Genomic DNA, 15,173 nt, shown 5'->3' with positions numbered 1-15,173 from the left:
CCCCCCCCCCCCCCTCCTTCAGGGTGTGTATCTGCTCTAATGTCATTAAGATGAAGCACATTTCATTCACAAAGACAATTATCCAACTCTGTCTGTTCTGTTCAGTGTGAGCGGATTAATAAACCTATTAATCAATCAATAATCTTTGGATTCAGTAATAAAGTGAGGTAAACAAGGTAAACAGGTATTACAGGTGGAAAGTAACTGTACTTTTACTCAAGTACTCAACTTGTACTCTATTTCCATTTTATGCTATTGTATGCTTCTACATTTCAGGGGGAAATATTTGACTTTTTGGGGTTTTAAATCTGAAAAATGTAAAGTACCACTTTCTGAATGACAAACGTTTGACTGGTACTGTATGTGAAAGACAACTGTCATATAAGTAATTGTTATTTTACGGAAAAGTTCATACATTAAAGACATTTTGCGGTATTACTATGGGGTCTTTTTACAGGAAAATGCTGTTAGTAACTTATCGTACTTCCTTAAAACTGCTGTACACGTTTTAAGGAAGTACGAATAACGGTAATAATACAGGAAATATGGTAATAATATAGGAAATATGGTAATAATATAGGAAATATGGTAATAATACTGGAAATAAAATACAGTAATAATGGTCTGCTGTTATAGGAAATACAGTAATAACAGTATAATAATAAAACGAAATAAAATGAATGTTATTGTTTGTACTAAATGTGTTACTTTCTTCTTCTGCTGTAATGAAACATGTTCATCAGTATAAATATGTGTGTGCGCTTCATGGCAGCCAGGTGAGACAAGTGTGTGTGTGTGTGTGTGTGTGTGTGTGTGTGTGTGTGTGTGTGTGTGTGTGTGTGTGTGTCGAGAGCTGCATGCTGACAAACTGTTGCTTTTTTTTTTTTTTTTTTTTTTGGCGCTCGCGACCCACCTCGCCTCCTATTGTCATTCTTAATGAGAACAGCGCGTGCCTCCGCTGGCACTGACTTTAAACCCCCCTCTTACAACCCCACCCACGGCACGAGGCACGCTTCATCTGGCCCGACACACACACACACACACACACACACACACACGCCTCCTATTGTCACCGTGTTTGTATCCAGACTTGTGTGTGTGTGTCGGCTCGAGACAAAAGCGCCACATAGATGAATAATATGATATAAGCTGGCACGCGGACTGTAAACAACGACTCAATGAATGAAAGTTGCCATCGCGCGTGTCGTTGTCACTGGGGCGACTTTTTTTTATTTCATATCAAACAACAATAAACAACAAACAGGCGCTTATGGAGGCGACGGTGATGAAGATCTGACACTTAACCTGAGTCACTGTTGTTTACGTTTCTCTCGTGACTGTTTTTAGTTTCAATCCTTATAAGAGCAGGATGACGTCATCGCCATATAAGCCAATAAATCGGTGTAACTTTCTGCTGTGGTATTAATATCCCCTCAACCAATAAGGGATCGTTATCAGTTCCTTTTGATCGCAAAAGAAGAACAGAATTAATATTTCATCAGCAAAATAAATAGGAAGGTCCCTCCATGATGAACGTGAGGAAATGTGTTTGTTTTTATCACATTAAAGTTTATTAAAACCCTGAACAACACAACATAAATACACTATAAACCACTGAGTCACATCTGACCATGTTTGGATCAATACAGCAGCAACACATCCGGTTACACACAACAAGCTTCAGCTAAAAACTGTCACAAAGGTTTTGTTTCTTCTACAAATTGATGTTCAGGTGACATTCAGAACAATTAATAACAAATCGTGACGTGTAAGATTAAAAAGAGTAGATTATAAGAAGCTTTAGTTTGTAAATAAGCAACAGCAAAATAAAAAAAAAACTCACTAAAACTGCGTCAAATCAACATTAAGTCAGTATTGTGTTGGTGATATTATATTATATTATATGAACATTTTAAGCAGGGATTGCTTGTGTGCAGATTAACCACATAAAGGTGAAAGTGCAGCGATGTCATTGATATTTTATGTAAATAAAAACTGCAGCATCAGCAGCATAAAGTATATTTATAGTTTTAATAATCAGATGGTGATATCTGCTCACAGATAAACGGATCAGATGCTCTTTGACTGCACAACAAACTAAAGATCATTAATGTGACGCACGCGCCCGTCCATCCATCACACAGATACCTGCTCAGCGCGTGCAGCGTCCGCTCCCTGGAGAGCACGGGGGGGCGCGTGCACACAACACGCCATCAGCCGACAATATGCACATATTCGATCGCGCGCCATCTGCTTATCGACCCCCCCACCACCCCCCCATATCTCTCTCTCAGGTCGTCAGATTCCACAAAAGACAGGCACGCCACGCGCCCCGCTGGATGGGCAGGTGCGCGTGCCCCTACCGAGATTTTTATCAGAGCTTTTATCGCCTCCATAAAGCACGCTGTCACTGCGCTCCGTCACGCGCACGTCACCGTCAAACCGCGTGCTCAAACCAGTTTTAATATTGACATTAACAATTTTAACTTTAACGCAGCTCCTTTATTCCTGCTGTGTTTCATTTTTACTTTTTAAAAACATTTATTGCAAATTAAGTTTTAATTTATGGCGTAAACTTTAAAACCAGGAACACAAGTTGTATTAGAGGCCTGTAACTCTAGATACACCTGCATATTACATACCTGTGTATATATACAGGTGTATATGTACAACTGTATGTATACACAGGTACGTAATATACCTGTATATATACACAGGTGTATATTACATACCTGTGTGTAGGCCTATATATACAGATGTACATGTACACCTGTATATATACATCTGTATATATACACAGGTGTGTAATATACCTGTGTATATATACAGATGTACATATAAACAGGTATATATACACCTGCATATTACATACTTGTGTATATATACAGGTGTATATGTACAAGTGTATAGTACAGGTATATAAAAAACCTGTATATTACATATATGTGTATATATACTGTAGAGTCACTGTACCTTCAACACTCATATGCACTTTGTCTTTCTACTAATACAAGACAGTATACAATATCCTGGGTTTGATTTGTTGTTATTGGCTTCAATCTGTTATTCTTCCTTTTTATTTTTTAAATTAAGTTTCTTCATTGTTCTTTCTGTTCTTATGTCTGTAAAACACCGTTATTGTATATTTGTAGAGAAGAACAAGTCTGGTGATACTTGTTATGTAACTTCTGTAAGACTTCAATAAACTATCCATCCATCCATCCATCCATCCATCCATCCATCCATCTATCTAAAGCACCTTTTGTCCTCTAACACGTGCCCAAATGGTCGGACGGAGGCTGCGCGAGCTTTTGTTGAGGTGAGAGAACACACGGCGTGTGCCGCGTGTCCGAGGAGGAGGAGGAGGAGGAGGAAGGTGGTGGAGGGAGACAGAGGCCGTGGGAATGTCTGCTGAGGTGTGAACGGAGGGAGCGCATCAATGCGCGTGAGGCGTCAAGAATGACACCTGCACAGACATGCGCAGACCGCAGCGAAACAAACGGGTCTGTTTGTGATGGTGAGGTGTGTGTGTGTGTGTGTGTGTGTGTGTGTGTGTGTGTGTGTGTGTGTGTGTGTGTGTGTGTCATGACTAACTTTTTTTTTTACTCACCTCACATGTCAATCATGGCTGGTCTTTGCCCCGCCCCCTCGCTCCAGAATGGTGGAAGATGATTGGCTGTCAGGAGCACAGGTTGACAACAGATTTTATGCAACTTTAGTCAATTTTATTGATGATTTTACAAACATTTTTAATAGTTTTATAACTTTAATGTATTTTTAAGACACAGCTTTAAGATTTAGTGTTTATGTTTAAATGAATTAATACTGACTGTATGAAATGAATAAAAATCTCACTATTATTATATAAACTACATCAGTTCCTTCAGGATTTTGCAGTTTTTTTTGTGATTATTGCAGCAAAAAATGCTTGATCAGTAGCTTTCCTCAAAAACTGTTGATGTTTTATGTGCTCTTATTACAGTAAGATTGCTGGAATTGTGGGGATAATTGCAAGCAAAGGAAAATAATGCAATTTTTTTTTTTAAACTACTACCAACGAAGAGTCAAACAAATCTAAAGGTTCAAATGATTGAAGGTTTTAAGGATTGAAGAACCTTTATTGTCGTCTTTGTACTGTTACATTTATACTTTTCAGTTTGGTGAGAAGGAAGCAAAAATGCAACAGGTCTTAAAACTTAAGAGGCGGTTTAAAAAATATTTATATGTAAGAAAAGAGAATGTAAAGAATATAATGAAATGAATCACAACATAACTAACTGTGTTGGTAGAGTTACTGTGTGTGTGTGTGTGTGGTAATGCTGGTGGTAGTGATGGTGGTGATGGTGGGGGGGGGGGGGGGGGGGGGGGGTTACTGGTGCTAGTTTTCAGTCCCTGCAGTCTGTTGGCTCTGCTAGCCTGCTGTTAGCATCTGACAGCTAAACAGCTCTGAGCTGCTGGGAGGCAAATGGTTGGAGAGTCATAAACCAGCAACCTGCTCCAGTGTTCCCAGCTTCACACCTCCAGGCTGCCAAACCACATCACATACTAACTCTGTTTTCTACTTTTAGCAGCAGCTCAGTTGTTATTGTTCTGTTTATCTGTGAACAGCACTGAGTCCCTTTTAAAGGCTCTGTATAATTACAATGTATGATTATTATTATTAGATATGAAACTAAATAGAAAAATTAAAATTGTGATTCCTTATTTAACACATCAGCTGAGTAACAGTACAGTAGTGATAGTAAATGTAAATGTACTTAGTTACTGTCCAGCAGTGAAACATTAACAGCTGCTGTGAGAAAAGCCGTTAACAGCAACTGAAGGATTAATTCTGTAGTTTGGGATTTTAGATGATAATGTTTATAATTCTGGTTCATTTAAAACCGCCGTCAGCAACTACACACACACACACACACACACACACACACACACACACACACAGCGTGCAGGCATCGTTAAGGATTTTGGCACGTGGTCGTCTGTCCGTTGGGGTCCTCGCGCTGCTTCTGTCACCTGACAGTTTGCAGGTAGGTGCGACCCTTCACGCGCTGCCGACAAACGACGTAATTAACATGACATAAAAGGCGCGAAGACACGCGTGTTAATATCAAAGAAAGATTCCTGACTCACGTGTTAAAAACATATTTCACTGAACACATTCAACTGGACGATTAATCAATTAATCGTCACCACTTTATGGACCAAACAACCATAACAACTATATATATAACTATTGATTAATCCAGAAAATAATGGTGACAGTTCTGGTTATTACATCAATGCACATAGTGTTCAGTAGGATATACATACAGTTTATAGCTTTTTATTTCTTTATTCTTCTCTACTTTATGTCACTATCTCTACTTTATTTCTACTATTTAATTCAGTTTATGGTGGTGTTCTAATTAGTTTATCTATCTATCTATGACATATACATATAGATAGATTATATAAGATAACATAAGGTATATATATAAGATAAGGAACTGAGCTTTGAGGCCAATACTGACACTCAGTGTCAATATTTGAGAGTTGAAATAAATCCACAAAATCTCTAAACTTGACATATATATATATATTATATAAATGAACATGAAGCAGGACATCATACAGCCTGCAGCTCTTATGTTTGTTTACTCTCCTGTTTATTTTGTATCTGTTTGTAGCTTTAATTCAATTTTGATTTACGGTTTTCTGTTTTTTTATTGCTCTCATTTTATCCCTTTTTATTGTCTTGTGCTGTTGTAACCTGCTAATTTCTCCTCTGTGGCTCCTTTAAATGTTCTTTTATGGGGATTTAAGGCCAATACTGATTGGCTATTGATATTAAAATAAATAAATGTCCAAGTGTCAAGTTGGACTGAATCTAACTTCTGTTTTTATATCTATATAAACAGCAGACGATGTGAATCTATGACTGTTTGTGAACACTAAGCATGTACCTGTGTGGATAAGTGTCTCCTGTTTACTCGTTCATTCACGTGTTATGTATTAAGTAAACATGTAAATGTCTGTATATTAAGTTTATGAGTTTTGTTTTTAGCAGAAGAGACGGTAGATGAGAGAAAACGATGTATTTACGTGTAATTTCTTGACATGTTTACACAGTTAATTCAAGAGAACTGTTGAGCATCAACCTGTAAATACAGGCGTGAAAAAAAGAATCAATAAATACTCAAATAGAAGGAATCTGATCTGTAATACTGAACTATAAATGAAGCAGTGTATTGTGTTAACATGGCTGTATTATTATTAACAGTGAAAACATTTCTAAACATCTAAAATATCTTTTGATTTCTGTTCTGTTTCTTTATTGTTGCTTAACATGAAAGCAGATACAGATATATATCAATAGTTTACTATAAGTGGCAGATAATAAATAATAAACACAACTAATCTGATCACAAACTGGATGAAACAAACTAAACAAAACAAGAAAGCAACATTAATTTACCTGTACGCCATAATTATCCTGTTATAACACTTCTTAATATTATTCTCATCACCATTATTAATAAAATAAATCACAATATACAGGCCTAAACATTTACAGTTTGATTGCTTTAGTAAAATGTGAGTTTAATATGAATTTAAATGTGACTTTTTTATATGTGAATAAATACCAGAATGTTTTGATAAAGTTGTGATTATATAAATAAAGTGTAAATGCTAATATAACTGGTGGTGTCAAAAAGTGAACATGTTGTTGTTTTCGATCTTCACTTATCAACTGAAACTGCTGGTAATGAGATATGAGCTCCAGACTGAGTTCATTCTAATTTAAAAGCTGTGAAAAAAAGGATTTTTAAAAGACACGGTGACTTTCAACAAACAACAGCCTTTATATCTTTTAATCCTGAAGCCATAAAAGCTCTTTAAACTCCAGTTTTAAATCCTTCCTGAGCTGCTACACTTCAGTCCCTGCAGGGATTCACACAGTCTGGATAAATAAGAGCTGCATTGAAGATCAGTGTGTAATTGAGAAGGTTTTAATCTTGTTTGCTTTAAAATTATTAGCAGGCTGAACTTTTTCTTCAGTCAACGGCTCGGTGTGGATAAAAGGAAAATACAAGAAACAGGAAAATTACTGGTTGAATTGATTTAAAGAGAGCAGCGGACGTCTCTCTGTTTAGTTTCCAAAATACAGTTTATGAGGTTGCAGGAGGTTTTCTATCTGCTGTTTATCTTCAATAAAGAGTTTGGCAGGACTCACAGTGTGTTTTCCATTCATGTAAAGTCAGAACGGTGAATATTTGGACTTATATACTCAGATTTATACATTTATTTACCAATTATGCTCTAAGTGGATTCTTCTATGCCTCATTTTTGCACTAATAAAGCACCAGGAGGACATCTGAGTGGCGCCTCTGATGTGACCTGAACCCGACCCCTCGTGTCCCCCCGACCGTCTAAAGATGCAAAGACTGATGGGAAGGTTCGATATCACAAGTTCAAAGTATAATTGTCTGAGAAGCTCGTTAGCCTGCTGGACTCCAAACACCATCAGTGTTTCTGCTGCTGCTGCTATTGTCAGTTAGCTACGGAAGCTCATTCCTGCCAAAACATTAAATTTAAAAGAAATAGATGAAAATGGAAATTATTCAGTCAAATGATTATATTTAAAGTCAAAATTGTTACATACTATGTCACAATAATGAAAAATAACGTAAAAATGTCAATTTAATAGACTTTATAAATCAAAATTATGATGCAAATTAATATTTCTGACTCAAAAATTATGAGATACAAAGCAAAAAGTTGGACTTTATGAATCAAAATTATGAGAAACACTATAAAGATTTTTGCCTGAGTAGAAATTATGATACAAAGTAAAATGTCAGACTTAAGTTATGAGATGCAAAGTAAAAAATATGGTCAAAAATATGGAATGAAATGTAAAATTTTAACTTTCTAGGTCAAAAATTGTGACATTCAAGGACAAAATTATGACTCAACACTATAATCAAAGTCAAAATTAGTCAGAATTTTGATTTACTATCATAATTTTTATTTCATATGTCAGAATTCTGTTGTATAATAATGAGGACTTGTATCTGCTGACTTTTATTTGTGTTTTTATCAGTTCTATTTTTATAGGAACCTTTTTTCCTGGCAGAAATAGGTTTCCCCGTAAAGTTTATCAGCCTGGTAAAGATCCAGAGCTGCTGTTAAAGTGAGGAAACCTTCCCGCTGCTGCTCACCGATCACCGTGTTTGTATATTTATATCAACAAGAAGATTCATCGTTTCCCGTCATTTTCGTCCGAACTGGTTTCCATACCGGGCCGATGAGGCCGGGCGGGACCTCGGTGTTTCAGAGGTGGTAAAATGTCCCGACACCTTCAGGGGATTAAAGGCCGGGTGGTGGTGGTGGTGGTGGTGGTGAAGCGGGAATCCAGCAGGGAGGGAGAAAAAGGAAAACAGCTTTACAGGTTCAAGGCTCAGCAGGGTTCCTGCTTTAAATCCGAGAATGTGAAAGATTCCTGAGGTCTGGTCGGGTTTCAGCTTTGTTTTCTCGCACGTTGGACTGAAAATATACAACAACACAACACACAGAGAAGTAAACAAACTGTATAATCTTTAAATAATCTTTATGTGTGTCGTCTTTTGCCTTCCATACAGGACTAATATTACTGATGTGATGCTTAAATATGCTCTGTAATCAGTACATTTACCCAAGTACTGTATTTAAGCAATATTTTGAGGTACTTGTACTTTACTTGAGTATTTCCATGTGATGCTACTTTCTACATTTCAGAGGGAAATATTGTACTTTCTACTCCACTACATTTATTTGACAGCTTTAGTTACTTTTCAGATGAAGATTTGACACAATGGATAATATAACAAGCTTTTAAAATACAACACATTGTTAAAGATGAAACCAGTGGTTTCCAACCTTTTTGGCTTTTGACGTCTTACAAAAAGCAGTGTGTAGTCGGGGTCACATTTCACATGTCTATGAGTTGTTAACAGCTCCACCAAATAGTGATTTTTCCCTCTAAACTTCTCACATGCTTTCATTTCAATAAATGTTCAAATGATCCAATATTTCAGCAAAAATCAAAGATTAGAGAAAAAGTCCAAAAACTGAAAACAGATTTGTGTATCAGAACTTTGTTTTTTCTTCTTTCCTCTCCCATTAATCATCTCACCACCCCTCAGATTTATCTGCTGACCCTTTGGAGGGGCCCGACCCCTAGGTTGGGAACCACTGGACTAAACTAGCTAACTGTATATAAAGTAGTGTAAACTAGCTCCACCTCCAGCAGCTACAACAGTAACATGCTGCTCTAACACTGATGCTTCACTATTAATAATCTAATGATGTCATATATAATAATATATCAGTCAGAGGGACCAAACCACTACTTTTACTGCAATACTTTAACTACATCAAGCTCATAATACTTATGTACTTTTACTGCAATACTTTAACTACATCAAGCTCAGAATACTTATGTACTTTTACTGCAATACTTTAACTACATCAAGCTCAGAATACTTATGTACTTTTACTGCAATACTTTAACTACATCGAGTATTTCTACATTGTTGTGTTGGTACTTTTACTGAAGTAAAGGTTCTGAGTGTTTCTTCCATCACTGACATTTACTTCTGGTTTCCTCTGAGCTGCTGTAAACATACAGAATGCTAATTGCGTTGTTGAACCGCCCAGAAGGATTGAACATCTCTGCAGGAGGTCTTTGTTTAGTGAAAAGTTTAAATCAGCCTAATTCTCCCTAACTTCTCCTTGGTTTGAGAGTAAAAACACCCAAAAAGAGAAAGTGAGGAGACAGAAACATGACGAGGCAAAGCTGCTGTTCTGCTTCATGTGCAACATCTTTAATAAAGGAAATATTGAGATTCTGTTGAAAGTAAAGCCCTGATGTTGTGTTTTTGAGCCAAAGTCAGACAGAAGTTTTTGCTTATCTAGAGTGAAGTTGGCTCTCGTATCAAAGTTTAAAACAGAATCTGTTCAACAGGATTTTTTGGGCATTTTGATTCCCGGTCGTAGCAGTAAATGATTTTAACGACTCAGTTTTTCCTTCGCTGTTTACGACTGGTTCATTTCTCTCCAGTTCCTCCTTAAACTTTATTTCCACTTGTTCAGGTATAAATGTGTTTGTTGTTCTTGTTTCTGAACAACAAACACATTTATAAATATTCTTTAATTTAAACCTTCCTGTTCTGCACGCGACGCGCTACGTCCAAACGTTGGACAATGTTCATTAAATCTTTAAAAACTTTGGCAACTGAGTTACTGAACTATTTTTGAGTACTTGGAAAAATGTACCTTTTAGCTGAAATGCTTTAAATCCTCCTGTGTTGCAGTGGAAGAAGTACTCAGATCCTTTACTTCAGTAAAACTACCAGTACAACAATATAAAAATACTCCATTATAAGTATTATGAGCTTGATGTAGTTAAAGTATTGCAGTAAAAGTACATAAGTATTATGAGCTTGATGTAGTTAAAGTATTGCAGTAAAAGTACATAAGTATTATGAGCTTGATGTAGTTAAAGTATTGCAGTAAAAGTACATAAGTATTATGAGCTTGATGTAGTTAAAGTATTGCAATAAAAGTACATAAGTATTATGAGCTTGATGTAGTTAAAGTATTGCAATAAAAGTACATAAGTATTATGAGCTTGATGTAGTTAAAGTATTGCAGTAAAAGTAGTGGTTTGGTCCCTCTGACTGATATATTATTATATATGACATCATTAGATTATTAATAGTGAAGCATCAGTGTTAGAGCAGCATGTTACTGTTGTAGCTGCTGGAGGTGGAGCTAGTTTACACTACTTTATATACAGTTAGCTAGTTTAGTCCAGTGGTTCCCAACCTAGGGGTCGGGCCCCTCCAAAGGGTCAGCAGATAAATCTGAGGGGTGGTGAGATGATTAATGGGAGAGGAAAGAAGAAAAAACAAAGTTCTGATACAGAAATTGGATCATTTGAACATTTATTGAGATGAAAGCATGTGAGACGTTTAGAGGGAAAAATCACTATTTGGTGGAGCTGTTAACAACTCATAGACATGTGAAATGTGACCCCGACTACACACTGCTTTTTGTAAGACGTCAAAAGCCAAAAAGGTTGGAAACCACTGGTTTCATCTTTAACAATGTGTTGTATTTTAAAAGCTTGTTATATTATCCATTGTGTCAAATCTTCATGTGAAAAGTAACTAAAGCTGTCAAATAAATGTAGTGGAGTAGAAAGTACAATATTTCCCTCTGAAATGTAGAAAATAGCATCACATGGAAATACTCAAGTAAAGTACAAGTACCTCAAAATATTGCTTAAGTAGAGTCCTTGCATTTGGTTTTACTGGTTTTACTGGTCCTAGTAGTATGAGCACTTTTATTAACTTTCTTAATTTAAGTTTAACTCTCATCTATGGTGATATTTTGGAGTCCTGGAGATGGAAGTCGGGCAGAAACATAATAATATTGATAAAAACTGATTCATATGTTTTGTTTCTCTACTCAACATGAAGTCATAGAAAATCAAGCTGCGTTCATGCAAACTGCTGTTTTATTCATTTCAATTTGCAGAATTCAGGAGGTTTCATATCTGAGCTAAAGTCAGCGCAGGAACTCTGAGTTCTGCTCTCGAGGACTCTGAGAGCAGAACTCAGAGTTCCTGACGTCTTCAAACGTCTCGTTGTGTCTGATCAACAGTTCAAATCCTAAATACAAACAGCTCTCTATCATGTATGACACAGAAAAGCATCAAATCTTCACATTTCAGAAGCTGAAACCGCTAAATATTTTTGCAATTCGCTTAAAAAAAAAAAGGACTAAAACGATTATTCGATCATCAAAAAAAGTTGCAGAATATTTTTCCGCTGATCGACTAATCGCTGCGATTTTATCTGAGAGGCTTGAAGTTTCCTGTCGGGGCCACAAAGAAGAACCACAAAAAGAGGAAAAGTCTCCACATTCTGTACTTCACTGCAGGTTTTCAGCTTTATTCACATTTATATTTATATTTATGTAAAAACAACTCCAGCAACAACACGAGTTCTCAACCAAAACTGGAGTTTAGCGTCTACTGACAGAGCTCGTTAACAGCAGCTGAGACCAACGGCTGAACCCCAAAAACACACACACATGACAACCATCAACATGCACATTTTACATGTTTCCTGCACGTCCCGCCATACTGAAGCTGCCTTCACATGCTGCCTGATCTTAGTAGGACTTTTCACGTCAAGTAGAAACTGTAGAGAAAATGTTCCTCATTGAGTTTTTGGAAAAGTAGGAACCCAAAACCTTCTACACATGGTGGAAAACTCAGGTTTTGTGTCAGTAATTCAGACGTTTTCTTGCTCATTAACCTGTTTTTATGTTCAAATCTTCTCTTCTCTGTTGTCATATTAATCTGAATATGATAGATTTGTACTTTACGTTTAAGAGCATGTTGGAGATATATTACAATATATTTGGTTTTGCATATTTTAAACACATTAATATATCTTTTAGCAGAACTCTTTTGGTAGGACGGGACTTGAATGCAACACCGCTGTTGGATTTTTTTTTTTCAGCAGAGACACAACATCAAAGTCCACCGTCTGATCTAATGCTGCCTTCAAGTGACGTCATGTTCAGTCTGTCAAACACATTTGTGCTCTTGTTGCGCTCGTGTTTCTCATGAAAAGAGTCAGAAGTTGTGTGAAGAATGAAAAGCAGAGCTGGTTTAAACCGTATGAAGTGTGGACAGTGCCATAAAAAAAAAAGGAGACAGTCATGTGACATTAGTTCTCATGTACACGTCTGTTTTTTAAATAGAATTCCTGGTGTTAGAGATGTCGATCTGCGCAGATTCATGGATATTTGCTCCTCTGTGCAGACTACAAAGGAGCTTTTCCAACATGGCGTCCAGAGACTGCGTCTAAATCAAGCCGGTTAAACTCTAAAATACACATGGACGGAGGTATTTGCACCATCGAACTGAAACTCCTGCTGTGGACGCATGTTTTTGCACAAAAACAGCATTTTAGAATTTAGCCAACTTAACGTAGACGTAGTCTAAAATAAACCAGATTAAAAACCATCCTTTCTCTCATTTACAGCAGCCTTCAGTGCAACATCTCACTACTTATATGAGAGGAAATGAAGAGAGTTCTGACGCTGATCTCTGATTGGCTGAGCTCTAATCTCAGTCACACTGGGCGCCATTTTCAGCTTTTGGTTAAAATGACAAACGTGTCGGGCTGCAGCTCATATCAGCCGTCACTAATTAACCTTCAAATGAAACTCGTCTGTTGTCGGTTCGTGTGTCTGTAACTCGACCAAAGATCATTTGTGAAGGGAAGACGCTCCACTCTGTAACACAACCGTACAATCAGTGTTTCTGTAGTTCCAACAAATGAGTCTCCAGTTCAACTGATCAGATCAATAAACTAAGCTGATCATAGTTTCAACCTTCAGTATTTGGATCAAGAAGCTCCTGAAAAATAAAGTTTATCAGATTTAGTAGCTAAAGCTGTTTATTCAGTGTGTCAGATACATGTTTAATTAATTGCCTGATATTAAAGGACTCATACTGGGGGCATAAAAATTGATCGGGACGTCTTTACTTATCAGACGTCATCACTGTTTGACGTTCCTTCTCTGCAGTTGCTCGTAACGTAACATCAGCTGAACAGGAAGAAAAAGGAAAACCTCCCGTTATTCCGACTCAGGAGCTTTTGCTCATCGTTCCAAGCTGGTTACTCCGACTGTCTCACCATTTAAAAAGCTTAAATTAGTGATTTATCTTGTGTTACATATTTCCAGCAGATCAAACAGTGTATAAAGCTCGTTTTAAATTAGCTGCATCAAATCTATTAAGTGTTAATTTAATGTAACCATCAGTCTGTTGGAGGAAGTGAGATGATCAAATCCTAAATATTAACTGATCTGAATTACAAGTCGGAGTCTGACGTTGAACGCTTATTTACCACTCGGCTGCTCGTAATTACTGTCTGAATAAAGTGACATGAACACAACATCAGTCATGTACAAAAGGTCGACTCCTTCTTCTTCTGCTGCTGCTCTTAACTTCAACGCTACAAAATGCACGAGGAACATTTCTCTCACGACTTATAATACGAGTCACAGAGTCCGTTTGAAGGCAGCATTAGTGTTGAAACTTTACAGACTGAAGTTAACGTCACCTGCTCACAACGGGACGGCATCATGTGACTCTGACGCCGCCCGAATGCATCTGCAGGTTTCTGCAAAATCTGATCTGCGATGGTGAAACTGGGATTGGATCTTTTTAAATTTTTTTTTTTTATTGAGCTCTCTTCTTCTCCTCTCTCCACCGTTTGCTCAGCTGCCGTTCAAGTCTTCGGTGTGGCGCCTCTCCACGCCGCCGCCGTTCACTCTGACAGTCTCATATATTTATTCAATGAACTCTTAAGAATACTACTATTTGTTTTGTTTTTATTGTAATAAACAATATTCATTATTGAACATGGTCTCTTTCGGGCCGTCAGCGCCGGTCTGAGACACACAGAGGAACAGGAAATAAAAGAAACATTCTGCAGGTGAGGTGCAGGACAGAGCAGCGCTGGTCTCAGGTCAGATCCTGCGAGCGGCCGAGCCGACCAGAGCTGGAGTGGCGATAGCAGCGCTGGTCTCGGATCAGCCTCCGACCGCCAACAACAAGAGTTTTCACCTGACCTGGATCCCCTTTCTCTTGGTTTTTTTTCTTTAAACCAATCAGCAGCTTGATTCGCATCAGGTGACACCAAGATGACCAAGGGAGGGGGCCGCCGACACCCCGCCTCCAAAAAACCAGGAAGTGCCTCTATCATTGGTGCAGAGGCCAGCCAATGTCTTTGCTCTGTTCCAGCACCGCAGACCCGCCCACTGAGACATGATTGGTAGTTTGTGGCGGCGGAGACCGCTCAGCTACAGTACGCAGGTCTCCCCCCTCCCTCCCCCCTTTCTCCTCTGGCCCCTCCCCTCTGCGCCGACAGGCAGCCGGGCTGCGATTGGTGGACGTGTGAGAGGGGGGCGGGGCTCACTGCTGCTTGGAGCGCCAGAACCGCGAGGCGATGGAGCCGAGAGAGAGTCCTTGTTTCTTCTGCTGCGAGAGCTCGGCCAGACGCTGCTCCTCCTCCTGACGGACACACGGAGGAATAACATCAAAAACAAAGAAAGTAGAGACAGAC

At 38.1% G+C, this 15,173-nt stretch overlaps 1 protein-coding gene across 2 annotated transcripts in view; it reads right to left on the bottom strand.

The window, feature by feature from the left end:
* Positions 1 to 11,957: 11,957 nt before the first annotated feature.
* Positions 11,958 to 15,173, bottom strand: part of timm50 (translocase of inner mitochondrial membrane 50 homolog (S. cerevisiae)) — a 51,711-nt gene continuing 48,495 nt past the window's right edge. For both annotated transcript variants that reach the window (XM_067595558.1, XM_067595557.1), the window contains exon 11: positions 11,958 to 15,121. In XM_067595558.1, coding sequence (XP_067451659.1) covers positions 15,023 to 15,121 — 99 coding nt within the window. In that variant the 3' untranslated portion in view covers positions 11,958 to 15,022. The remainder of the gene's footprint in view (positions 15,122 to 15,173) is intronic.

Source organism: Thunnus thynnus, chromosome 7, assembly GCF_963924715.1.
Source record: "Thunnus thynnus chromosome 7, fThuThy2.1, whole genome shotgun sequence".
In the NCBI taxonomy this organism is placed as follows: Eukaryota; Metazoa; Chordata; class Actinopteri; order Scombriformes; family Scombridae; genus Thunnus; species Thunnus thynnus.
Note: the sequence above shows the minus strand (reverse complement) of the source record. Positions and strands in the feature narration are given on the sequence as shown.